Genomic DNA, 27,686 nt, shown 5'->3' on the forward strand with positions numbered 1-27,686 from the left:
AACCTCAACTGGGGAATTGCCTCCATCAGTCTGGCTTGTGGCTAAGCAGGTGGTTCCGGGTTGTACAAAGAAAACAAGCTGAACGGGCCATGGGGAACAAGCCAGGAAACATCACCCCCCATGGTGTCAGTTCCTGCCTTGAGTTCTGCTCTGCCTTCCCTGGATGATGGAGTATACAACCCATGTTAGTTCCGGCTGCTGTGACCAGCCTGCCTCGGCCACGGAGACACAGCTTACGTCATCATCTGCCGCCAGGTGCTTTCCCACGCTCAACTATGCAGCACGCACACCTCTTAAAGTGTCAGTCACAGCTCTTGTTTCTTGCCTGTTCTCTCTGCCCGTCCGTCTGAGTGTCTGCCTCTCTCATGTCCCCACTCCGAGAAGGCTTTTCCCTCTTTCCCTCTCCCCCTCCCCCAATAAACCTCTTGGACTAACTCTGCTGTGTGTGGCGTGTTCTCTTAGGGGCCTTCCTTGGAAGGGTCTGCCAAAAGGTAGCTCACTTCACTGTGGTGATATTTTACTGGTGCTGAAATGTGATATTTTATTTGTATGTTAATAAATAAAGTTTGCCTGGAGATCAGAGGTCATAGCGAGCCATAAACAGAAGTCAGGCGGTGGTGGCACACGCCCTTAATCAGACCACATGGCAGGCAGAGTCTCTGTGTGGTCAAGGACACAGTCGAGCGTGGTGACACACGCCTTTAACCCCAGTACCAATCATAGAGACCTGGAGGTCTGTATAGACAGGCAGTGATGAGGAAGTGATGTGGCTGGGCTTAGAGCCAGTGAGAAGGCAGAACAGGAAGGCAATAAAAACACGGTTAGACAGGAGGACTCTGTCTTGGAAAGCTACGGCGTGGTGGTAAGATAAGGCTAGTCAGTGGCTCTTCGCTAGTTCTCTGATCTCTTTGCATTTGGCTTCTCTGCATTTGGCTCTGTGTTTCTTATTTAATAAGACTTTTAGAAATTCGTCTACAGATCACCACTTTTTTTTTCAATCCTTTCAACCCACAAGCCAACTAAACCCTTTCTCTCCGTGTTGATTTTAGTCAGAGTCTTACCCCAGCAACAGAGGGAATAGGATTGGCGTCCACGCTTGAAGATGGAAATGAGGCGTAGTGACAGCATGCCTCCTGAGAGCTTGGTCTGTCAGAGAGCCCCTGGAACTGAAGCCCGGCTGCACGGATTGGCGGAGACCCGTATCTGTTACACATGTACAAGCATCAGCTTTCTGTAGTTACGAATTAAGTTCGGTTGTGGTTTATTGCTCGAGGGCAGAGGCACCGGAAGTCCAAACAGAGTCTCCTGACTTCCCAGTTTTGGTGGCCATCTTGCTCTGGGTGGAATCCAAAGTCCTCACAAGGGTCCCTAAGGCCCGACATGACTCGGAATTCAACTTCCTGTTCTCTCTCACTCCAGCTTCATGGATCTCTAAGCTGTTTCTCGATTATTCCAGAAATCGTTCCTGCCTCAGGGCCTTTGTTCCTACAGTTCCTTCTGAGGCATTTGTGCAGCCTTTTCCTCCAGTCTGCTCAAATGTCACCTTCTGAACAAAGCACCCCCCACGCCTTCCCCAACCAGTCTGTGGAGATTCCCCACCCTGGTATTTAATGTGTGTGTGTGTGTGTGTGTGTGTGTGTGTGTGTGTGTGTGTGTGTGTGTGGTGTGGTGTGTTGGCTGGTCCTGAGGACCCTGATTGTGTATGTCTCCCCAGCAGTGGGATTATAAATGCTCCACTGCAGCCCACTCTTGATTACCCAGGTTCTGGAGATTGTACCTCTGGGTCTCCTTCTGGCATGAGGTCTAGGCATTGAATTCAGGTCTTGAGTTTGCAAGGCAAACACTTTACTGACTGGCCTGTGTCTCCAGGACTCTAAAACCTCCCACGTCTACCTTATTTTTCCCTGTGGGTTTTCCCACCGTAAGATACACTATGTGATTGAGTTATTTTGTTCCCTGTCTGGCTTTAGTGGGAATGAAGGTAGGTGTGTCGTTCTCTGTGATGTAGCCCAGTACCCCGAACACAGCAAGTTACTTAACCACTTTATGCCTTAGTTTCCTTATTTGTAAAATGGGGTGAAAAACAGTAGCTATCACAAGAAGATTTGCTTCTCTGAGTTGGTATCTGTGAAGTGCTCAGAACAGTTCCAGAAGAGCTATGCAAATGTTTTCTGTAACTAGCATAATTACCACCACCACCTCCAACACTGTCACCACCAATACCTCAACCACCACCACCACCACCACCACCACCACCACCAACACCAACAACACCTCAACCACCACCACCACCACCAACAACAACAACAACACCAACAACACCTAAACCACCCCCACCTCAACCACCACCATCTCAACCACCATCACCACCACCACCACCATCACCACCACCACCATCACCACCACCACCATCACCACCACCAACACCAACACCTAAAACACCACCACCTCAACCACCACCATCTCAACCACCTCCACCACCACCACTACCACCACCAACAACAACAATGATACCTCAACCACCACCTCAACCACCACCACCACCACCTCTTCAACCACCACCATCACAATCCTTGTTACTATTATCTATTCAGATAGCAAAATAGCACGCACAAAGACAGATTGGAAACAGCAGGATGTATTGACACTCTAGAGGAAAACAACAACCATGAAGCCTATAGGAAAAGGGATCGCCAGGAACTCCATCATACCTGGACATCTTATTATGCGCTATTACGCTATTTAAAAAAACTTATTTATGGGGTTGAATAAACGGCTCATCAGGTAAAGGTGCTTGCCAGACAAGCCTTGTAACCTGATTTTGAGCTCTGGAACCTATCTATGTACAGGTGGAAGAAGAGAACCCACACCACACATCATTGTCTTCTGACCTCCACCAGCCTGCCCAAACACATCCATCCATCATGGACATACCCACAATATTCCTCCTCTACCGCCTGTAAGATTGCTTATGATTTCTCTGTTTTCATTAAGAAGCAAGCTCCAGGCAGAGCTTCAGGTGTGTGTAGTAAGTCGCTGCATCCCAAGCGCTTCCAATCATCACTGGCCACAGACTTTCTTCCTGCCCTGTACTAGCTGACTGCATAATGGGTTATGTATCTATCTTCTTGTTTCCATCCTAGAACACCGGGGATTTGTGAACAGAGAAGATACAAGAGTGATGGGTGAAGCTGGGTCCTATAACCTGAAAGGCGAGCGCCCTGGGCCAAATCTGTCCTCCGTGCTCAGGGTAGAGCCTTTGCTTTCTGTCATGGGGTGAAGATTGCTCGGGCTGTGTCTGCGCTGACCCTGCGCACACACCTTCAGTTCTTTCGTTTTCTCACTCCTTTCTTGGCTCCGCCCTGAGGGCTCAGTGACATACCACAAGGAAATGTTTCCTCTAGGGGATGGTCTTAAAGGACTGTGACTGCCAAAAGAATGATGCTGAGGAGACTGGGTTTGGGAGGTAAGGTGGAGCGGACTGGAGGAGAGCTGGCAGTGTCTGAGGAGTCCTTCCTGGCCTGATCTCACGGGTCGGGGTGGGGATGAAAAAGCCTGGAGGATTTGGGCAGCAGCCCTGTGGTCCCGAGCCCTTCCTCCTCAGGCTGTCACTGTCCAGAAGCTGTTTATTTATGGTCTCTGCTCCGGGGGCAGCTCTGGAATGAGGGAGGAGAAAATGAAAGTGAAAGCAGACGCGTTTGCTGCGGGGCTCGCATTTGCTGCCGGGCTCCATTCTAGGCTGGGCTTTCCTCCTCTGCCCCTCCCGTGACACCAACCCACCTCACAGCCAGTCGTCGTAGTCAGGATCCGCTACAGAAACGCTTTGATCCACGACTTCGGTGCTTGGTATTCAGATTATACTGCATCTGCAGATCTCAAAGAGGGAGACTTTGTGCATTTTGTAGCAGACGCAGCTATTTAGATGTGCAGGTTAACAAGGGCTGACCTGGATCTAACCCTAAAGCTGAATGAGGCCACTGGCTTAAATGACACTTCCCCTGTCCCACCCATGAAGGGCACATGGGCAGGAGAAGAGAATCTGCTACAAAAGAAAAAATTCACCAAGAGGCATCATAAGCTCTGCCTTTCAGCCAATGCCCAGTATTTGCTACACGCCCTAACGCAGTCTCCTATGGCCCTGTTTATTGTTGAGGAAACAATATTGTAAGTCAGCGGTTTAAGAGTGTGCAACCAGGAAGTGACAGTCAAAAGTTGCACACCCAGAAACTCAAAGCTGAGCTCATAATTCACGTTTTTTCCACGACTGCTTCAATTAACATCGCACAGGAGTGTGAAGAGGGCAGGTGTGGAGGACGCAGCAGCGAAGTGGGGTGACCAGCCAGCCTCCCATGGGATAAAGAAACCCAGATGGACAAAGACTAAGAAATACACTTCTCTCCTTAGAGGAGCTTGCTTGTGCTCTCCCCAGCCCAAAAGCCACCAACTGCTAGGTAAGTACGTTTTTATAGACTATTGAAAAAGTAGTTAGTTTTCATGACTAGTTATGAGATGTTAGGGCGTCTGTTATAAGAAATCTAAATTAGGAAAACAAGATAAAATGAGCTAAACTTCCCACCACATCTTTCAGAACTGTTTCAATCTGTTTAATTTTTAATTTCTAATATTAAAATAGTCAAGATTAGAAAATTGAAATAAGCATTTAAGTGTAGAGTCACTTAGCATAGCCTTACCCCAGCCTGAAAATAAATCTACATGACTGATCGGAGGTATAGTGGAGGAGAAAGTTTATTGTAGACATGGGCCATGTGGGGAGATGGGGGGGAAAAGGGAGAGAGGAGAGAAGGGTCCAGGTACAGCAGCCAGGAGGCCAGAGGTACAAATGGGGTGGGTAACCATGATGTCTAGATGATATAGGGAAGAGCCTCTGGGGGAAGGGCAGCCCAGCCCCAGGGCTGCAAAGTTCAGGGTAGAGGGCAGGGTATGCCAGCCAAACCCTGTAACAGGTAGTGACTGAGGGATGCTGGGAGAACCTGGCTGCCAGGTCTACTTTGATCTGTTAAGTAGGCACCTCAGTTATTTGTCCTGGGTTTGAAACTTAACACTATACACATATACTAAATATTGGTAGCAGTTGCTTTGGGGGCGTGGAACTATGGAGTAATAATTTTCTCGTTTTAAATTTACATATATTCACAATAGTCTACAATGTAGAAATTCCTAACTAAGCAAGTAAATGAGTTTAAGAAAAGGCTTCCTATATGGGTAAAGCTGAGTTCTGAGTCAGCTGAATTTTCCCTGACTGAAATGACAAAGCCACCTCTTCACTTGCCTATAAAGGAGACATCAGAAGACAGAACACATAAACCCAATTCCTACCCCAAGACTTTCATCACGTCCCAAAGAAACAAGTGTTCATTTCTCAAGGAAAAAGCTGAAAACGTTCAACATTGGAATCGACTATCATGGAGATCACGGATCATGACACCCCCCAGGATGGATCCACATCCTCAAGTAATCAGAGGACCATTAGTGAAGACAGTCTTTCGTTGATTGAAGCTGTTAAAGAGGGGAATGTTGACAGGATCCAGCAATTGCTGGAAAGAGGGGCTGATGTCAATATCTGTGAAGACATGGGGGGCTGGACACCTTTGCACAATGCAGTGCAGTTTGGCAGGGTAGACATTGTCGAGCTCCTGCTTCGTCATGGTGCTGACCCCCGTCGAAGGAAGAAGAATGGGGCCACTCCCTTCATCATCGCTGGGATCCATGGAGACGTGAGACTGCTCGAGATTTTCCTCTCTAGAGGAGCAGACGTCGATGAGCACGACTTGAACGGCTTCACGGCTTTCATGGAAGCTGCCGAGTATGGTAAAGTCGAAGCCTTAAGATTCCTTTTTGGTAAAGGAGCCAATGTGAATTTGAGACGGGAGACCACGGAAGACAGAAGGCGACTGAGGCAAGGAGGGGCCACAGCTCTTATGAGTGCTGCTGAAAATGGCCACACAGAAGTCCTGAGTATTCTCCTCAAGGACATGAGGGCGGAAGTCGATGCCCGGGACAATATGGGCAGAAATGCCTTGATCCGTACTCTGCTGAACTCCGATAGTGAAAATGTGGAGGAGATTACTCGCCTTCTGCTCCACCACGGGGCTGACGTTAACGTGAGAGGAGAGGGGGGGAAGACACCCCTGATCTCCGCAGTGGAAAGGAAACACACAGGTTTGGTGCAGATGATCCTGGATCAGGAGGGAATAAACATCGATGATAGAGATAGCCAGGGCAAGACAGCCCTGCTAATCGCTGTTGAACTCAAACTGAAAGAAATCGTCGAGTTGTTATGTGCTAAGGGAGCCAATACCAAGTGTGGGGATCTTGTTGGGATAGCCAGGAGGAATTATGATCCTTCCCTTGTAGACCTTCTTCTCCGTTATGGAGCTAATGATCAAACCGGCCCTTCTGCTGTAGACAGGTTGCCTCATAGTTCACGCTGGGAGGAAGCCTTGAAAAGACTTCACCGTATGTCTCGACCCATGATTGGCAAACTCAAGATCTTTATGGACAACGAATTTAAAATTTCTAGCACTTCTGAAGGGGGCATCTATCTGGGGTTCTATGACAATCGAGAGGCGGCTGTGAAGGTCTTCCGTGAGGACAGCACACGTGCACATAAGGAGGTTTCCTGTCTGCAGGGCTGCCTTGGACACAGTAACTTCGTGACTTTCTATGGACGTGAGACCAGCAAGGGCTGTTCATATGTGTGTATGTCCCTGTGTGATTGGACATTGGAAGAGTTCCTGGAAGGGCACAGAAAGGAACCCGTGGAGAATGGGGAAGATAAGTTTGCCCGCAATGTCCTGTTGTCTATTTTTGAGGCTGTTAAAAAACTACACTTGCATGGATACACCCATCAGGATCTACAGCCACAAAACATCTTAATAGGTGAGGCCTTTGTGGTAGTCTTTTATGTGTGGCTGTGATTGAACATCACAGACTAAGAGATTTGTAAAGAACGGAGATTTATTTCTGATACTCATGGGGGATAGCAGAGGTCACCTCTTGAGGGCTAAATCTCTGACTTACTCACCTTTAGCTCTCACTCCCAACTTCTATCATTCTTTCATTCCTCTTTCCGGGGACTCAGTGGCTTCTTCTAGAAGGAAGAAGAGCCTGAGGGGGGCAGGGAACCATGAATCTGAACCAGCACATTTCTGACCCATGATGGTGGTCTAAAGTACCAGAGGAGCTTGGGGCTGGTGGGGTTAACTGGATAGAAAGTGATGTCAAGACATTCTTAGACTCAGAGCCTTGCTGCTCAACTGTTAGCCGTAGGATGCAGCCTTAACTATAGCCAGCAGCCCCTTTCCTGTGCTATGCCCCAGGATCTGTGTGAGTGGACAACTGGTCAGCTTCACCTTCGTCTTCTCCTACTGTCTGCCCTGTAAAAAATAAAATGTGTGTCCTGCTCTTGACAGACACCTACTAGATCAAATGAAGCTAGACATGAGTAAATAGTACTGCTGATCTTCAGGGATGGTAGATTGTATAACGTGTTACCTAGTTATTTAAATGATTTGACTATCACGCCACGGAGAATATTTTTTTTATGCACCTCTGGAACTGTCCCTTAGACTCCAAGAAAGCTGTTCGCCTGGCAGATTTTGATCAGAGTATCCAGTGGAAGGAAGATCCACAGACGGTCAAGAAAGACTTGGAGGTAATTTCTGTGTCCTAGTTAGCTTTTTAATTTTCTCTGCTTCCTTATTTGTTCATTCTCCCACTTCCTGTGGCCAGGTAGAGAACTTCTTATTTTAACCTGGGAGGAAAGACTTGCCAAGGCTTCCTCCCACCTTGCACACGGTGGCATTTCCGTGTGTCTCTCACCGGGCAGAGGAGAAGGTGGAATCGCTGAGCTGGTGTGGAGTTGCCTTTGGCTGTGGTCTCTTTCCTTATCTCTAACTCTTCCCTTCTGCCTCCCTTAGCTAAATAAGTAACTAAATGGAGAATGCCGCTTCTTCAAAGACTTCCAGGAGGCATTTCTGAATACCTCAAAGATTCCTTCTGCAAATATTTTTCTGCTTAAGGATAAAGCAAATGAGATTTCCTCCCAACTCTATTCAAACTTGCCTGCTGATCACCAAAGAAAGCCAGATACAGAGGCTCTAAGAATTCTTGGGGTGGAAGTGAGGTGGGGTCAGCCTTCAGCTCCAAGGAGACAGAGCTCAGCAGAAGCCTCAAGACTGTAAAACAGCTCCTGAGAGGACACGGAGCCAGGCCCTGTGTACTGAGGGTGCCTGGCTTGTTTAGACATGGCTGGTCAGTTCTCTCCTGGATCGTAGGCAATGGGCAATAGTTTTGGTTCTGGTTTGGTGGCTCCTGACTTCAATTCTGCCCCCCTCATATCTAGTGTAACTGTCTCTTGTGCTGACCACTTCTCTGCCCGGCCAAAGCCTGGTTCCCCAGGCTAGCACTGTGTCCCAACCTGGACTGGAAATGACTCTATTATCTGCCTCCTCACATAGTACTGGATCCAGTTCCTAGTTTGTTCTAAGGTGTCCCCTTTGTTCAAAGCATCCTCCCTTTATTTATTTATGTTTTTGTTTTTAATTTATTTTACATACCAACTACAGTTTCCCCTCCCTCTTCTCCTCCCATTTCCTCCCTCCACCTCCTTTCTTACACCCCCCCAACCATCCACTCCTCAGAAAGGGTAAGGCCTCCCATGGGAGTCAACAAAGCATGGTATATCAAGTTGAGGCAGGACCAGGCTCCTCCCCCTGCATCAAGGCTGAGTGAGGCATCCCACCATAGAGAATAGGTTCCAAAAAGCCAGCTCATGATTCTGGTCCCACTGCTAGGGCCCCCACAAACAGGTCAAGTTACACCATTGTCACCTACATGCAGAGGGCCCAGGTTGGTCCCATGCAGGCTCCCTAGCTGTCAGTCTAGAGTCCATGAGCTCCCATGAGCTTGGGTCAGCTGTCTCTATGGGTTTCCCTGTCATGATCTTGACCCCTCTCTTGCTTATATAATCCCTCTTCCTTGTCTTCATTTGGAATCCTGGAGCTCGGCCAAGTCCCTGGCTGTGGACCTCCGCATCTGCTTCCATCAGTCACTGGACAAAGGTTCTATGATAACAATTAGGGTAGTCACCAATCGGATCACAGGAGAAGGCAAGTTCAGGCATCTTCTCCACCACTGCCAGGAGTCCTAGTTGGGGTCATCCCTGTGGACCCCAGGAGCCTCCCTGGCACCAGGCTTCTCCCCAACTCCATACTGGTCCCTCTATCAAGATATCTACCTTGTCGTCCTCCTTCTCCATCCCTCTCCCAACTCAACCATCCTGATCCCTCGTGTTCCCATTCCCTATACCCTCCCCTATACCCCACTGTCCCTTGTTTACCCAGGAGATCTCATCTATTTCCCCTTCCCAGGGCCATCCATGCATCCTTCTTAGGATCCTCCTTGTTACCTAGTTTCTCTAGGGCTGTGGATTGAAGCCTAGTTATCCTTTGCTTTACAGCCAATATCCACTTATAAGTGAGTACATACCATGTTTGTCTTTCTGGGTCTGGGTTACCTCACTCAGGATGATTTTTTCTAGTTCCATCTATTTGTCTGCAAATTTCATAATGCCATTGTTTTTTTTTATTACCACTGAGTAATACTCCACTGTGTATATGTACCACATTTTCTTTATCCATTCTTCGGTTGAGGGACATCTAGGTTGTCTCGAGGTTCTGGCTATTATGAATAACGCTGCTGTGAACATAGTTGAGCAAGTGTCCCTGTCTATCCTCCCTTTCTTGTCTTATCTACATTCTGTCAGAACATTCAAGACCCAGGTGGAATCCTGCTGCCAACAAGTCTATCCCATCAACTCTGGACCGGGCTCTTCTGGGAGCCTAAACTGTGTGGGCATGTGTGGCCTTGAAGAGCTCTTTGTGTACAGAGCTTTGCCTTTCTCACCTAGAATCCTGAAGATTTGGAGTCCAGAGTGTTAACATGACACCATGGGGGCCACAGGAATCTAGCCCCCAGGTCCCTACAAACCCCTCCCATCTTCCATTTCCACACTGTCTGGACTGACTACTTATGTGTCACTGTGAAAACCTGAAGGAAGAATGTTTTGTTTAGGCTGGAAGTGAGGGTTCATAGAGCAGCTCATCATGGACAGGAAGCAAAGCTGAACCCTAACTGGAAGGGACCAGGTCAAGGTATAGCCACCAAGACAATCCCCTACTGGACCACTTCTTCCAAACAGGTCCCATCTTCGAATGTCCTGCTACTTCCACATAAGTCTAATGGAAATCTGAATCCATCAGTGGATTAGGCCAGAGCCCTCATGATCATAATCTCCTCTGTAAATGCCGTCACAGACACACTCAGAGATGCCCTTTACTAATCTTCGAGGCAGGTATCTGACCAACGAAGTTGACAATAACGATACTAACAATCAAATCTTTCAAGGTTACTCAAATAAAGAGGTAATTTTTATTTTGTAATTTTGGCTTGACTTATGGCTTCTGTGCAGGCCCTTGGACGGCTGGTCCTCTATGTGATAAAGAAAGGTGAGATCCCTTTTGAGACACTGAAGGCTCAAAATAATAAAAAGGTGATTAAAAAGTCTTCAGACGCGGTGACTAAGGACCTCATTTATTGCCTGTTTTATCCTGAAAAGAATGTAATGAACTGTCTGGAGGACCTGCTCGGCCATCCTTTCTTTTGGACTTGGGAGAAGTAAGTAGAACCCGGGTATGTGTTACAGCAGTGGTTCTCAACCTTTCTAATGCTGTGAGCCTTTAATACAGTTCTTCATGGTGTGATGATCCCCAACCATAAAATTATTGCATTGCTACTTCATAACTGTAACTTTGCTACTGTTATGAATCGTAATGTAAATATTTGCTATGCAGGATGACTGATATGCGGCCCCTGTGAAAGGGTCATTTGACCCCCAAAGGGATTGTGACCCACAGGTTGGGAACCATTGTGTCACAGGCTTTCAGATGGAGAGGGACAAGTGGTATGGGCAGCTGCCAGGGCTGGGAAGCAGCAGGCCCAGGCTTTCCTCTCACCTTGGCATGTAGGCCATGGGAGGGGCAACAACCTATTCTGGTTTTAAGTACTGAAGAATGGTGGGAAGCAACTGGGTGGCCTCTCCCATTATGCAGAAATTTTATTAAAAATCAAAACATATCAGTCTTCTCTTTTTGGAAAAATGGAATGACCATGATATTTCTATCATTCTCAGTCGCTACAGAACACTTCGGAATGTGGGGAATGAATCTGACATAAAAAAACCAAAATATGCAAGTGAGCTTCTCAAACAACTGCAGTCTCAGACACCTGAACCTTCCAGAAGTTTCTATCAGTGGAGATCTAAGGTATGAACACTTTCTGTGGCCTAGGAAGAAGAGTATGTGTAACAGTTTATACTGCTTTTTTTTTTTACTTATTTTATATACCAGGCTGTTGCTGCCAGGCAGTGAATGAGATCATTAAGTTCTGCCCTAGGATGGCCTTAACCCAGCCCATTGTCCATACCCACAAGTCCTGTTATGACAAGAACAACTGACTAAGTAGAGCCTAAGCCAAAGAGGCTTTCTACCCATGAGGACAGACAGGCACCCATAGCCTGGACAGACTGGACACCCCTCTGCCTGTGTGCAGCATCAGCTCCGAGGACCCACATTGTGTTGAGAAAACATATTATGAAAAAAGATAACCTTTCAAATTCTTTCTCTTCAAAACAAATTCTGCCAAACTTGAATTTAGGGGAACTCTATAAAATTAATCACCATCTCAATCTTGTCTTTATCACAAAACTTTCATTATTGTAAATTTACAAACATTTCTCAAATCCAATTATGTTTTAAGCCAGCATCAAGGTCTGGGCACCATAAAGCAGAATAAAGCATGTTTCCTGTGAGGCAGAGATGATGCTGTGTGGTGCGGGACATGTACAAAGCACTCTGGGAGAATCTGTGGTCTTCAGGTCTTTGAGACCAGCAGCTTCTCCACTTCAGGCCCCTGTTCCTCTCTCCGTCTTTGTTTCAGCTTTTCAGCTTGTTTTCTTTCCTTCACTCATCTCTGCTTGTATTTGCTTGCTTTATATGTGTGTTCATTGCTAGTCTGCAAGTTTTGTGGGGGCAGAGACAGCCGCTGTCCTGCTAGTTCTTAGTATGGAGTACGTGTGCCATGACTCTTTACTGAATGCATGTGTATGATACTTCAGCTCAAACTTGATATTTTTAGACCTGGACAAACTTGAAAGTAGAAACATTTTTATATAAGCATATGATACACCTTGAGCACATTCCCCCATGCCTTTCTACCCTCCCCTCATAACCCTCCCCTTTTTCTTAGTCCCTGTTGCTCTAAACAGTTTGGCTTCTATTTTCATGTCAGATATACATATAAGGATTTATGTATCTAAGCAAAATCCCATGTTATTTATCTGGGAGTGACTTAATTTGCTTACTATGACTATCTCCATTTGTATCAATTTTCATGCAAATGACATAATTTTGTTCTTTCTTTGGTTGAAGAAAAATTCCATTGTGTACATAAACCACATTTTCCTTAACCGTTCTGCTATTGAGGGACACCTAGGTTGGCTCCACATCTTGGCTACTATGAGCAGTTCTGCAATATCTCTGTGATATGCTCACTGAGAGTCCTTTGGCTAAATACTCAGCAGAGTTGTAGCCGTTCTTTTGGTAGACGTAGTTTTAGTTTTTTGAGGAACCTCAATACTGATTTTCATAGTGGCTAGACTAGTGAGCACTCCCACAAAGGATTTCAATAGGCGTAATTTCTTGGAAACTGGCAAGTGCGGACAAAAAGGAAATCAGTCACTTATAGTGCCTCATTCAGACACTACACAACTGCCCCGTGTAGGATAGTGTGTGGTGTGTATCATGCGCTTTCATTTATTTCTGTTTATTTGTTTTGTTCATTGGTAAAGGGCATTTATTCAAATTTGTATTTGGCCTTCTGATATTAATACAGCATAAGGATTTGTTCCATACTGTTATCATATCTTGGGGGTAATGTTTCGTTTTTTAGATCGACGAAGATGTTATGGGAAAAATGGACTCTTTCTATACAATAAACAACAGAAAACCTTATCAGGACACTGTGGGTGACTTACTAAAGTTCATTCGGAATATAGGAGAACACATCGATGAGGATAAAAATAAGCAGTAAGTGTAGCTTTCATTCTCGTGAGTCATCCATGGAGTGAGAGCAATTAGAAAGTCCAATTAGAAAACTTACTTTGATAAAGAAAAGCAAGTTGAGGGTGGGGTGGCTCATGTCTTGAATTCCACAACTCAGGAGGCAGAGGTAGATGGATCTCTGCGAGGTCAGTCTGGTCTACACAGCAAGATCCAGGCCAGCCAGAACTGCACAGTGAGACCCTGTCAGGGAAGGAGGAGGAGAAAGAGGAGAGAGGAAGAGGGGGAGGGGGAGGAGGAGGAGGAGGAAGAGGAGGAGGGAGAAGAGGAGAAGGAAGAGGAAAAGCAAAAGCAGTTATTTTCTGTTTTAAAAAGGGATCTCACTGAGTCCACAGGCTCTCAGCCTCCTTTTCAGCTTTGCTGAGTTCTACTGAACAGAAGTAGCTTTCTATGTGAATAGTATAGAAGATAGGACCACCGTATGAAGCAACGCAGAGTTACAAAAGTTGAGCAATCCCCATATTAGTTAAATCATCCTTTGTTATCAAAAATGTTAGCTTCAAACACACACATACCCCCCCCCCCCCCCAACACACACACCTTACAGTTCAGGATTGTGTATAAGGAGTTGTGGAATTGTATTACCATTTTGCTTAATTACTTTTCGTCTTTAGAATTTCATACATAAATACTGTATGTACATCATTTCCACCCTTCCCTCTCCCTTCCAACTCTTCCTGTGTTCCCGTCAACTCCCTCTCTAATTCCCAGCCTGTCTTTAATTGCTGCTTCACATATACATATGTATAGATAAATACTGAGTCCACTAAATGTTGCTCCTGTGTGGTTTCATTTAGTGCTTCTTTTCTCTCTTGGGATTGGAACCTCTCAGAGGGGTCTCTTCCTGGAAAAGACTGATTTCCCTCTCTCAGCACCCATTAACTGCCTGTAACAGCTATTTTTCTAGGGGTAGGGTCTTGTGAGATTCCCCACCCCTCTGTGTTACTACCATTTTTATGAATGAACAAACAAGTTCAGAAAGATTAAGTTGCACAGTTATTCAAGAGTCAGGAAGCGTCTTATTCATCAGATTCCAAAGTCCTTACAGTTCCCGCTATAAAATCAAGTACAGCGAGCTGCCAGGGCGTAGTCTAAGAAGGGGGAAGAGCTTGGGGCTGGTCGGCTCACTGTTTGTCTTTCCTTTCAGAATGAAGGAGAGAATTGGAGAACCTTCTTGTTATTTTCAGGAGACATTTCCAGATCTCATAATCTATGTCTACAAGAAACTACGGAACACAGAATACAGAAAACATTTTCCTCAGGCTCCATCAAGCCTCAGTGTGCCTGAGGCAGCGGGACCAGCGGACCTACAGAGCTGAGGCTTGCAAGCTCAAGGAACCGATTTTTAATCTGTATAGTTCTTGGCAAGTTGCATATCTGTGATCTCTTTGGTAATCTGGTTGTTTGTGAGGGCTGAGTTAGCTAGCCAGCATGTCAGTTTCTGATACACTGTTCCACACAATCACAAAAGCAGTGTACTACAAAACTGTACTACTCCATTTTGGTGGATAGAATTGGGAGAACCTTCTGCTAAGATTTCACTTTTTAAAAAAAAACGTGTGTGTGTGTGTGTGTGTGTGTGTGTGTGTGTGTGTGTGTGTGTGTGTGTGTGTGTGTATGTGTGTGTAGAGAGAGGGGGGGGCACACATGCCACATGTGGAAGTCTGAGTACAACTTTGTGGAGCTGATTCTCTTCTTCTACCATTATATGGGTTTTGGGGATCAAATTCATGTTGGGAGGCTTTCATGGCAAGCACCTCTACCCACCTGAATCATATCACCAGAGTGATTCCTATTATATTAATTGCACCAAAGGAATGAGTATCAAGACCCCATGCCTGTGTGTTTTATGTTTATCTCATTTAATTCTTCCAACGATCTTGCAAAACAGAATTTATTATCTCCATTTAAGAACCAAGGCTTGGAGAGTCTGAATGACTTGCCCAAGATCATACAACCTGTCAGAGCAGTGTCTAAAAAGATGCTACATTATTGTTGCATCTCACCTGGGGGCTTTAAAAACAATCAACATCTCTTCTGGATGAAACTCAGAAGGAATTTGCCAAAGGGCTCCAGGAGGCTTCGTTATCATTCAGTATTTGGTACCTAGCTAAATGAAGCCCATTTTTTTCTGTAAGCACTAGTACTGGTTTCTCCATGACCTCAAGGTCATAGTTCTCACTTGGAATCATTTGTTAATGTTGTAGCTGGGGGAATGGCACGACAGGCATTGAGTAAGTATGAACCAGGGATGCCATCAAACATTCTGTGATGCATGAAGCAGCCCTCTCACGACACCACACTGTGCAGACTAAATATCAGTGGTGCTGAGGTTGACAAAGACTGTCTGAAGGGATTGGGACACGTTTGAGCTGGCCTTGGGCCTAGGGCTGTAAGTACATGGAACACCTCCCAGAAGAATGACTTGGATGTATTTTCTTGATGCTGGATCTGAAATGAAGTGGTTCCTTCTGGTGTCCACGCAGGAGTCCTCATCTTCCCTCGCTTCCCATGCTCATGGTGCACATGCTCTGTTTGTGGTGCTCTACCATCTCCCTGACACATTGTCACCTCAGTGTGTGCTTCATCCCAATTGTCCTTTTGTCCCCCCGCCCCTGAATCAAAGCTCCCTAAGGCCTTTGTATCTTTACTGCCTAGTAATGCTTGATAAATCTTCACTGAGTAATCAACGGACCACCCTTGTACATGGATGATGATGATGATGATGATGATGATAATGATGATGACGACAATAAATTTATGGACTTTATATATTACACCTACATATTTTTAAATCTAATTTTGTTTTGAAAACAGTACTGTAAGGCAAACACTATGATCTTTATTTTGATAATGAGGAAACTAAGGCTAGAAATATTTTTATGTACTCTGGGCATATAGCATTAGATTTGGACTGTCTTGGTTTGGACAGATTTTCTGGTGTGACATCTAGTGTTCTTTCCACCTATCATTGTGGTGGCTAAGATGAAATTTTGGAATGGGAATTAAATAGTATCTTAGATTCTTTTCAAAAAGGATGTATCTGGAAATGACTAGATGGCTGTCACTGCAAGGAGTTACGGTCCACTGGAAGAGACAAATTCATGGCTTAAAAGAAGGTTTTTAAGCAGAGTTATTGCTTTAGGTTTTAAAATTGAGCTTTGTTATCTGACTTGAATATGTCAATCAAAATGTCCATGTGTGAAGCATACCCAATACAAAATTGAATCATTTCATTAAGTTGGACTTTCTGTGAATGACCTGTGAGGTCTACAATAGAACAGATGAATCAAGCAATTCCTGGGTACTTTAAAAAACAATATATATATATATATATATATATATATATATATATATATATATATGTGTGTGTGTGTGTGTGTGTGTGTGTGTGTGTGTGTGTGTGTGACCCTATTATTAATTTTGTTGTGTGAAACCATTTTATGTATGAGTTTTCAGCTTGTAGGCTTTTAATAAATTGAGTGGGTGAAATATCTAATCCTCACCTCTTGAGTATGTTAGGAAAAAAACTTTCTTTTCTATCCTGTATACTACAAGAGAAGAGGCTAAAAAGATACCGTACATAAGAACTATACATGGAGAGATGAAAAGACACACATGCCCAAAGTCATCCCCTGGCTCTTCTGAAAATGGAGTGGATTTCATTTTCCTAAGAGAAATATTATCCTTTTAGTAATTACCTTTTATGCTTAATATAAAAATGCTCTTAGAACAGTAGAATTTTAAATATTCTTTAGATAAAACTGGGATGTTTTGTGTTGGTAAAACATCCTGCTAAGAACAGACCCCTGTACAGGTAGGAGAGACATTCTGCTAAGAACAGGCCCCTCTACAGATAGGAGAGACATCCTGCTAAGAACAGGCCCCTGTACAGGTAGGAGACCTCACCTGCAGGGGAAGTGACACAGGGCAGAGATCATACCGCTCTCACAGAATGCCCCACACTGCCAGCGTCACAGGAAGAAATCTTTCTAAATGATAATTTTTTTTGAGATTATAGCTACATCATTCCCTCTTCCCTTTCCTCCCTTCAAACCCTTCCATATACCCCTCCTTGCTCTCAAATCATGACCTCTTTATTTTCATTAATACATGCACACATACATACATACATACATACATACATACATGTATAATTAAATAAATGCACCCTGCTCAGTCTGTAGAATGTTACTTTTCTGTACGTGTTTTCAGGGCTGACCGTTTGGTGTGGGATAACCAACTGTGTGCCCTTCCCTGGAGAAGACTCTTTCTCCTGCACTCTGCATTGCCTAGTTGCTTGTAGATCTTTTTATAGGGTTGAGACCTCATGAGTTCTCCCCCTTTTAGTTAGCAGGCCCACTGGTGTCAATCTTGTTCAGCTCATCCTTAGGTAGTCATGTTGGTGACAGAAGGACTACTCTGAAAATCCTTCTAATACCACTCTAATACCAAAGCCAGGTAAAGAAACAACAAAAGGAAACGACACCACTATCCCCGATGAATGTAAACTCAAAAAATGCTCAGTAAAATGTCTGCAAACAGAGTACTGACACATCCAAAAGATCATCCACCATGACCAAGTTGGCTTCATCCCCGAAATGCAGAGATGGTTCAACATATGTAAGTCAATAACTGTCATAAACCACATAACTGGACTTAGAGACAAAAATCACATGGTTATCTCAACAGAGGCAGAAACAGTCTTTGACAAAATCCAACATGCCTGCATGATGGGACTACAGGGGACATACCTCAACACAATAAAAGGTATATATGAGAAACCCACAGCTAACATCATCCTAAATGGAGAAGAGCTTGAAGTCAGGAATGAGCCTGGGCTGTTCACTCTCCCCACACCTCCTCCATATTGTGCTCAAAGCATTAGCTGGAGCAGTGAGGCAAGTGAAGGAAATCAAGGGCTCCAGAGAGGAAAGAGTTAAACAATCCTTGTTTACATATATGAGAAATGCCAAAGAGTCTACCAGAAATCGTCTAGAAACAACACACAAATCCAGGGTATGTTTTAAGGAAGGGCACCTTTAAAAACGTGGAAAGGACAAGCTGGGGAGATGGCCCAGTGGGTCAAAGTGCTTAGTGTACGAGTGTGAGAATTTGGGTTCAATTCCCAGATTTCACATGTGAGCCAGATATGTAGGGCAAATGTCTGTAATCCCAACACTGCTACCAGGAGATGGGAGGTGGAGACAGGGGAATCCCCAGAGGCTTTTGGGACAGCTGATCTTGTATTCAAAGCTAAAATAAAACAAGGCCTTGTCCAAACTGAGGTGGACACACACACACATACTTCATTCTTTATTTCAATTCTCTGAGATATTTGGACAGACATTGAGAAAAAAAATTTCACTGGGTTGTCACCATCACAGATATTTCACTGGGCATGCAGCTCATATTAGTTACTGTGTTAAGCAAGGTGTGGTTGGCCCTGCCATGCAGAGGTACCTGTACATGTTAAGAACATGGACAAACAGCATAGATGGCAGGGCAAAAGTTATAAAGCTACCACTTTCCAATCTCCATTTTTCTAGTGCCCAGAGCCTTTGTGTGTGATATCCATAGATGCCCACGACTATGCCGGAAGATGCCGTCATTCCCATCATGTAGAGGAGGCAACTGATACTCAGAAAGCGTTGCTAGGATGCCATCATTTGCTCACATAGTAAACAGAAATGTCAGGATGGCCATCCAAGTTGGTGAGGTCTTAGAGGGTAGTCTTTCTGGAATGGCCAATGTGTAAATTGAGGTAGGTGGGACTGGTCATGGTCACCGTTCAGATGTGTGAGGATTTCCTCAGTCCCTCTCCTTAGCAGCTGTTGGGTGACTTTTTCTGGGGAGACAGGAACAAATGCCTATCCACCCCAGATAGGGCAAAGACGATAGATCTAAGAAACAATCCCACTCAAGTCTAGCTTGGTGGATTCATGAGGTTTATTGGGGTTAAATACCAAAGCATAGATGAGGGGCTACTTACAGGATTATGGATGTCTCAGAGGTAGCTGGATTAAAAAAAAAAATCCCATCCCAGCCTTGGTGACGGCTCACAAAAGCTGGCAGTTCCACAGAAGGGTCTCTCTCTCCCAGGAAATTTTTACTGTTTATATGGCCACAGGAGAAGGCTCCTGAATCTCACAGCTTTCTGAATCTTTCACGTCTTCCTCCTTCTTTCAATTCAGGGGAAACAGCTGGACAATGGCAGCCTGGGGGTCAAAGTCACCACTGCCTTTCTTACGGTGGGTGTGTTATGCACAATCACATGAGTGCAGGCATCTGTGTGTATGGTGTGTATGGTGTGTATGTGTGTATGGTGTGTATGTGGTATGGTGTGTATGTGTGTATGTGTGTGTGTATGTGTGTATGGTGTGTATGTGTGTATGTGTGTATGGTGTGTATGGTGTGTATGTGTGTATGGTGTGTATGGTGTGTATGTGTGTATGTGTGTATGGTGTGTATGTGTGTATGGTGTGTATGTGTGTATGTGTGTATGGTGTGTATGTGTGTATGTGTGTATGGTGTGTATGTGTGTATGTGTGTATGTATGTGTATGTGTGTATGGTGTGTATGTGTGTATGTGTGTATGTGTAGGCCAGAGGACAGGCCAGGGTGTTGGTCTTTACCATCCACGTTCTTTGACAGGGTTTGTTATTGTTGTTATTGTTCACATTGGTGTACCCCAGGCTAGCTGGCCTCCACGCTTGTAGAAATTCTCCTGTCTCTGCTGCCATCCTAACATAGATGTGCTGGGCGTACAGACACATGCTACTACATTTGGCTTCACTTGGGAATTCGAACTCTAGGAATTTGAACTCACATCCTCATACTTAGGTAAAGCGCCAAGGGCTCTCCGTACCGAGGCATCTCTCCAGCCCAGTTACTGCTGTTCCAAATCACTGTTATGGGCTGAAGGTATGAAGTAAAAAGTACGAAGCTCCCAAACCTCTAGACGGTGTTTGGAGATGAGGCATTTGGGAAGCAGTTAGGGTTAGAAGAAGTCTCGGGGTGGGATCCTCCTCATGAGCTCTGTGGCCTAATTCATACAGAGGAAGAGAAAACGGTCTTTTCCCTCTCCTTGCCGGAAGGGCACGGAGAATGAAGACAACTACCTGTACGGCACAAGGAGAATGAAATGATCGACAAGTTCTTGGACTTTCAGCCTCTAAAACTGAAAGGAACGTAGCCTGTTTCAGCCACCCAGTCTAAGGTGTTTTTATGACCGCCACCTAAACGGATATATACTCTGCTTTCTCTTCAGGTTGTATGTATTATATAAAATATATATATTTTACCAAAGTGACAAAGTCAACCACTCAGCACACAACAGACCAGCCCCACATGTTTATAAACTTCCTCTTTTCGGTCACAGGAAACAAATGTTACAGGGAAGAAAAAAAATGATGCAACCTCTCACCTTTGTAGTTTCAGGTCTCCTTACAGTCTGTGTGCTCAGGCTACGAACATGAGATGCTCTGACAAGGGGACAGAGCTGCGTGGGAAGAAACAAGGTGGCTGGGTTGCTAGAGACTCTAGAAAACCATGAGCAGATCGGATGTAGACAATGTTTATTTTTATTCTTAAGGCAGCAAAAAACAACACCATCACTATGCTAGTCATCATATTGCCTTTCCACACTGAGCCCCTGAGTCCCCAGGGAATTTGCAGTCTACAGTAGTGTGAGCACCGACTTACAAGAAATATAGAGAGTTTCCCTTTCCATTTCCTCAAAAGGCTCTCTTGTCTGAGTATCAAGAACGCACCCTCTTCTCCCCAGTGCATGTTTTATAACAGAGGTCATCAGTGTTTTGTTTACCTCTTTAAACAGAGACCCAGTGATAATGGCTCTCACAGGCGGAAGGTTTGATTCTGGTGTGTGTGGGCCGCGGTGACTGGGCCTGCCCGGGAAGTAGAGAATTATGTCGTGAATCATCTACAGAACAGGGCTATCCTGCCCTCGGTGTTCAAATACTAGATACATCACAGGGGGAAAATCAGGTCCTGACCCCTGACCTCACAAAACCTGGCTGGGTATGGGACTGGGATGGAGATGCTTAGTAAAGGTACAGTATAGAGATGTGCCAGTAAAGATATGGCTTGCTAGACGGGAACAATGTGCAGGAAGAAACTCTAACCAGGCTAGAGAGGGGTTGGGTAGTCAGGGCAGATGGAAGTTAATATGGCAGTCAGCTGGGCTGCAGCAGAGGGAGCTGATTAAGTGAAAACCCAAAGGAAGCAGGAGAATAAGATGCAGAGGTATTGGAGGGATCAAGGAGCGGGAACAGCGAGTTCAAAGGTCCTGGGCCACGCTCACACCTGACCTGCTCATGGAATATAAAAGTGTGGTTATCGCATACAGAGGGAGTCTAAGAGAGGCCCACAGCAGCGAGGAAAGAAAACCAATGAGCTTGGGCTTCTGTGATGTGAGATAAGAGCCCTCGGTGGACTGTGGGCAAGAGTGCATCTGTTGAAAAGCAGGATACATTTAAATCCCAAGAGAATCACAATCTTCACTGTGAACAGACCGCAGCAGGCAGTTGTGAAAACAGAAAGGTCAGTTAAGGATGGTAGATGGTTCATGCGGAGGGGTTTGTTTGCTTATGCTGGATGAGAGGCCGGGCGTTCACTTCTAGCAGTCAAACTATGAATGTGTTTGGAAGAAGGACGTGTCAGTAGGATTTGCTAATGGAGGGATGGCTGCAGGAGGGATGAGGAGTGTGGGTCAGTTGTGGGCATCCTGGCCTGAGGGATGGGGGCAAGTGGACTGAGGCTAAACTGCATGGAAATGGTTTTGGAAGAGTATGTTTAGAGGAAAGACCAGGGCATCCATTTGGGATATGCTCAATGTGATTTTCCTACTAGGTGATTAAAGGGCAAAGTCCACTTTGGACATATCAAGAGCTCAGAGACAGGCTGGCTGGGGATGCATGAGTCAGCTAATGATGCATTAAAAGCCTGTGTCAAGAAACGGTTGTTGAGAGAGTGAGTGCAGATAGATAGCTCCCAAAAGAAGCGGAAGGCAAGCAATGTTGTTCCTTCTGCTGGCACCCCTGTGTCCTCCCTATCTGGCTGCACAGAAGGTTGAGATAACTTTCTAGTGGCTGACTGACCAGGGACCCGGTTCAAACACGCAGTTCTACTACTTAAAGTAAGTAGAGAGGAGAGAATGAGGGACCAATGGCTTCCAGCCCAGAGGTTTACGGTGCATCTAAATGAAAAGGAGCTGGAGGCCAGAAGGGAAGTGGCCAGATCCAGAAGAACAGGAGAAAGATGCTGATGGCTGAGCTCTGGGACCAGAGATGGAGGGTCCGAAGGCACCAGGGAATTAAGCAAGATGTGATGAGCTGCAGGCAGGTGTGATATATTTTATTCTCTCTAGACAAAGGCACATGCCCTCGGTCCTAAGGACATTTCTACAGAGTCACACAAAAGTGGCATCTTGCCAGAACTGGTTACATAACGAGTTATTTAACAGTCACATTTTTTGACTTGTGGTTCCCCAGATATCATTAGCTGCCACCTTCACTAAGTCATTCTGAATATCCATACCAGATGTCATCTAAACCCTTATGTGGCTCTTATGGGCATTATTCATTTTTGGTGCCTTGTGGATGCGTGGAAACTGCCCTTAGAAGGTTCACCGTCTAATCAGGGAGGTGGACTATGAATCATAGTAGCCATTTGGTGCGGTGGGTGATATCCTAGGGGACAGAAACAAGCTAGAGGCTCCATCTTCTGGTGTGGAACACCAGGAAGGCTCTGGAAAGAAAGCAAATCCTTAGGAGGAGTAAAGGCAGAAGATTCGCAGTGCAAAACACAGTTTGGACTGACTGGAGACTCGTACCGTGCACGAAGGAATAGGGACCAGGTCCTTTGGGGCCTTAGATGCTGTGCAAAAAGACTTTGGGTTTCATCTGAGAGCAACAGGGAAAGTTCTGGGTCTTTAGTATGGAAGTGAAGCACTCACATTTGCCTTTAGGAAGATCACAGGGAGGAGGAGATGGGAGGAGGTGGGGAACAACATCTCAGGCTACTTTCCTTGAGCCCACAGAGTAGGAAATATCCACTTCTACTAAACTTAACGTGTCCTATGAAAGGGGCACCCTGGTGACTCTTGGCTCTTTGTTTAGAAGCTTGAATGAGGCCAGTAGCTGTGTCTGCATAAGTTAAAGCATATTTATAGCCATTGTTGTCCAGAAAAGGGTCAATATAGTAGACTTCCAGTCCTGTGTGATCGGATGGCTCAGTGTATCTATATCTCTGTGTGGGTCAAACAATGCACCCAGAAGCATGAGTGCACTTCATATTGGGATACAACCACTGAGTCACTATATTTTAGGGACAATCTATTCTCCATGTCCCATCCTACTCTATCATCTTTATGTCCATCTGACTCTTCTGGACCCTCCGGGCCAGGTCCACTGCTTAGGCTGGGAACAGCACCTTAGTGAAGCCATCTTTCATGTTTTTAGGCGCAGAGATCTTAACACAGGTGAGTCCATGTGTACACTCAGTCATGGCCGTGGGTCACGTAGCTCTTCCCACACTCCTTGCCGTGTAGGGACGCCCGAGAGAGGCTTTGCCAATGTAGATAACTGTTCTGCCTCCCTCAAGCCGTCCTCAGGGCAAGCCACTGCAAACAGCCAGTGACCATGGCTCCCGAGCGACTACTATCCACGCCGCCTGGAGCTCTGCTCACTGGTTGCTCTGGTTTTCTCCTGTGTCAAACCAGAATGAGAAGAGGGTTATACTGCAACCGCATTCCAGGTTCTCTTATTGGAGCTGAAGACGTGGCATTTTTTTTTTAGGCATGGGAATGGTACTGCTGGCTGCTGGCTGGAGAACGTATTTCCAGGTTCTTGACATCTTGTCCAAAGAACAGAAGAAACATACACAAGATTTTTTTTTCAGAAGCAGTGTGAAAGTAGAGTAGTAAGTTTCAAGAGATCAGCCAGTTCTGAGCAAGATTTACTCAGGAGCCCCTGGTCACTGCCCAGGGCTTCCTTTTGTGGGCTCAGGAGAAAGAATGGTTGCTAGGGGCGGGGTGTAGGTGACTTTGTGTTTGGATGAATAGGCTTGGGTTGTGCACATCTTTGGTCACTGTGCATATTCTTTCCCATGATGCAAGTGGTTTTCATCATATGCATTCCCAATCATTCATGCACAGGCATAAGACAGTAAATACGGAGTTTCCATAAAAATACACTAAGAGGGAGGGCATGGTGACTTTACTCCAGCACTTGGGGAGCTGAGGCAGGTGAATCTCTGTGATTTTTGAGGCCGGCCTGATCAACATAGTGGATTCTAGATACACAGTGAGGTCCTATCTAAAAAACAAAAACAAAACACCAAATTTCCTCACAACACACCAAACTAGTCCAGGCTGGATCAGCCCATTGCCTCTAGCTCTGAGATGTGTTCCAGGATGTATTTGACCACAAAAGGGTGCTTACTAAGGAAATGTTGGGGTGAAGGAGCCATTGCTTTGTTGGGAGAAGGGTGAGCATGTAACTTGATCCAGGTAGAGGGGTCTTGGGTTGTCAAGTGAATCCCTTTACCTGACTCAGGGATGGACTGACCACCAACTCTTGCTGTTAATCCATATGCAGCTTTTCAGAGTGGGAGTCTGCAGTCCAGTAGGCTGAGGCTTATGAAATAGGCTCCTACGTGCCCTCTTATAGAAAGGCCAGTTCACACTGTGATGGGTAAAGTCATGGTCAGTGGTTTAGCGTATTGCTAAAAAACGTTGTTCTGGAGAATATGCCTGTTCTCAGTTTCTTTTCAGAGCTGTGACCAAGAACTTCAAAGCACTTTTTGTCCTTATTTTTGCCAGAGAACCCACTTCATACTATCACTGTTGTTGACAAGTCACTACACTGGCAGAGGAATACCAAGAGCCTGTCCCTTTGTATTTCCAGATGCTTCTTGCTGGGATATATACCTGTTCCATGTAGCTCCATTCTTAGCACACAGACTAGGGAGAGTCTTAATGAATAATGAGAGCCTAATAACAACCCAGGAGCCCCCCAGACCCCTAACCATCCTTTACCTCAGGGTAGATGGGGAAGGGCTGTATTTTAACCTGTCCCATGCCTTGAGTCAAGTAGTCCATATCCAACCAGACCAGGCCTAGGAATTTCAGGTGGGTCTGAGTTCTGAATTCCAGAGCTTTATTGGAGTTGACAGCTCACCCTGTCATATGGAGGTGAGTGCTTTCTCCCATGAGTCTCCTCATCAACTAGCATGACATCCTTAATATGATGGAAGCAGATAATGTCAGGAGAGAAGGAGAGAAGGGTGAGGTCTGCTCCCAGCCATCAGGGTGTAACAGTGACAGGTCTGTGTAGGCATACCAAGGCGTGCCTGGACCGCTCACTGCCTCCCCTCCCGGGTAAACACAAGCTAGTTTTGCAGGTCTGTAGTTATTCTCCAAGTTCTAGCTGCATTTTAAAAATTTTATAACAGCCACCCAGAGCTCTTGAGGGTACTGAACATGCCATAAAATCTCAGGCTCCTTTAATTCTTTTATGGCCTCTCCAGTCTCTCCATGCCTACCTGAGAGCTTGCAGCGCCTGTATTCACCGCCTCCCTGGAAGCCGTAAAGCTGACAGCTATAAAGCTAACATTTCACCATCAATATTGCCTTTCCTACCTGAACCTTGAGTCCAACTCCACCCCTCCCAACTCCCCAGTCCCAGAGTTCCTCACTGTCTTTCTCAAGAGAAAAATCATCCCGGAGAGTTTTTCAGGACAGGGACATTGGTATCAAATACAGAGTGGGGGTCCTCTTAACAGCAACAATGCCTGTTTTATTCTGATGACCTTCCCTTGTTTTTGGGGAGCCAGTAAACAGAGAGATACTGGTCTCTAGACATCCCTATAGCCCTTATTTTAGGGTGACTTCTATCCCATCTCCAGTCACAGGGGACGAAGGGATTCATCCTCATAGCCAGCAGTGAGTGCCAGAGGGAAGAGGGGGGAAGAGAAGTTGTCCGGATTTTTTTCCATGAAACCACCAAGATGTTAGCAGCTTTCCCTGTCTTGTCTTGGGTGGTGCTGGCATGAACCAAATAACAGACTGTCTGCTTTCTTGAGATCCTAACTGGCTCATTTCTTTCTTTCTTATTTTTATATGCTCATTTTTTTTTTCTTACCAGATCTTGTGACAATATGCCCTCTGTCCTGAGCACATTTCCCCTCTCCCAGGCCAGCAAATAGCCTTGCCTACATCTTAAATATCTTACTCAACAACTGGGCTAATGAAGCAGAGAAAAGGGACATACTATTCTTTTCAAAAGTAATTTCTAATTTATTCTTCGGCAATTTCGTGCGTGTACATAACATATTTTGATCACATCCACCTCCCATTCTCCCCTCTTATTCCCCTCTCACTCCCTTCTGGGATCTTTCTTCTTCCCAATATACATCTCTCCTACTATTCCGTATTTTTAATAACCCAGTGAGTTTAGATAGGGTTGCTTGCATTGTATGGGCGTGGGGTGATTTACTAGATCATGGGCAACTTGACAGTGGCTACCCTCTAGAGAGGACATACCATTCATGAGGGAGTGCCATTTTTATTTTTATTTTTATAATTCTAGTGTAAAAATGAACTATGTTGGGTCCTTGAAACTCTTGAAGACGAGTGAGTCACTGTATGTCTAATTTCCAAGGAATGCTCTGGGATTCCGTAGTGCTGTTCTATGGACTAGATTTTCCTGACAGTTCTCTTGATTTGATCGTGTCTTTCTGATGGGTGATGTTATTCTGTATGCTGTGAAGATGTGTTGCTCTGACTGGTTGATAAATGGAGCTGTTTGGCCAATGGTGAGGCAGAATAAGGTTAGGCGGGACATTCTAAAGAGAGAGAGAGGAAGGAAGAGGACAGAGCAGGGGAGACGCTGCTAGCCGCCACCAGGTAAGCCACGAGCCACGTGACAAAGTATAGATTTATAGAAATGGGTTAATTTAAGATGTAAGAACTAGATAACAAGAAGCCTGCCATGGCCATAGTTTAAAAATAATATTAGCCTGTGTATGTTTATTTGGGTCTGAGCAGCTGTGGGACCTGCAGGTGAGAGAGATTTGTCCTGACTGTGGGCCAGGCAGGACACAGGAAAACTTTCAGCTACACCTTTCTCATGCTTAAGCTAATTCAGTCTATAAGGGGATATCTCTTTGGATCTGGTAGGGATGTGTAGGTTTTTTTCTAAGGCCCTAGTACAGTGGTTCTCAACCTTCTTAATGCTGGGACCCTATAATACAGTTCCTCATGTGGTGGTGACCCCTCAACCATAAAATTATTTCATTGATACTTTGTAACTGTAATTTTGCTGCTGTTATGAGTTGTAACATAAATATCTGCTATGCAGGATATCTGATATGTGACCCCTGCAAAAGGGTCTTTCAACCCTCAAAGGGGTCATGACCCACAGGTTGAGAACCATTGCCCTAATAGCTGTACTATTACTAATTCTC

The 27,686-nt window shown here is 45.3% G+C and overlaps 1 protein-coding gene across 4 annotated transcripts in view; it reads left to right on the forward strand.

Annotated features, from left to right (window-relative positions):
* Positions 1 to 3,125: 3,125 nt before the first annotated feature.
* Rnasel (ribonuclease L) overlaps positions 3,126 to 27,686 on the forward strand; it is a 116,855-nt gene continuing 92,294 nt past the window's right edge. Inside the window, exons 1-8 of one of the 4 annotated variants that reach the window (XM_052737218.1) lie at positions 3,133 to 3,466; positions 4,288 to 4,451; positions 5,299 to 6,900; positions 7,590 to 7,675; positions 10,493 to 10,698; positions 11,213 to 11,345; positions 13,030 to 13,166; positions 14,347 to 16,435. In XM_052737218.1, the coding sequence (XP_052593178.1) occupies positions 5,424 to 6,900; positions 7,590 to 7,675; positions 10,493 to 10,698; positions 11,213 to 11,345; positions 13,030 to 13,166; positions 14,347 to 14,518 (2,211 nt within the window). In that variant the 5' untranslated portion in view covers positions 3,133 to 3,466; positions 4,288 to 4,451; positions 5,299 to 5,423 and the 3' untranslated portion in view covers positions 14,519 to 16,435. Of the gene's footprint in view, positions 4,452 to 5,298; positions 6,901 to 7,589; positions 7,676 to 10,492; positions 10,699 to 11,212; positions 11,346 to 13,029; positions 13,167 to 14,346; positions 16,436 to 27,686 lie in introns of those variants that run through there. The other 3 variants (XM_052737219.1, XR_008217929.1, XM_052737217.1) reach the window with 3 other exon arrangements.

This window comes from Peromyscus californicus, unplaced genomic scaffold, assembly GCF_007827085.1.
Source record: "Peromyscus californicus insignis strain IS unplaced genomic scaffold, ASM782708v3 Scaffold_14__1_contigs__length_90479793_seg_2, whole genome shotgun sequence".
NCBI classification, from domain to species: Eukaryota; Metazoa; Chordata; class Mammalia; order Rodentia; family Cricetidae; genus Peromyscus; species Peromyscus californicus.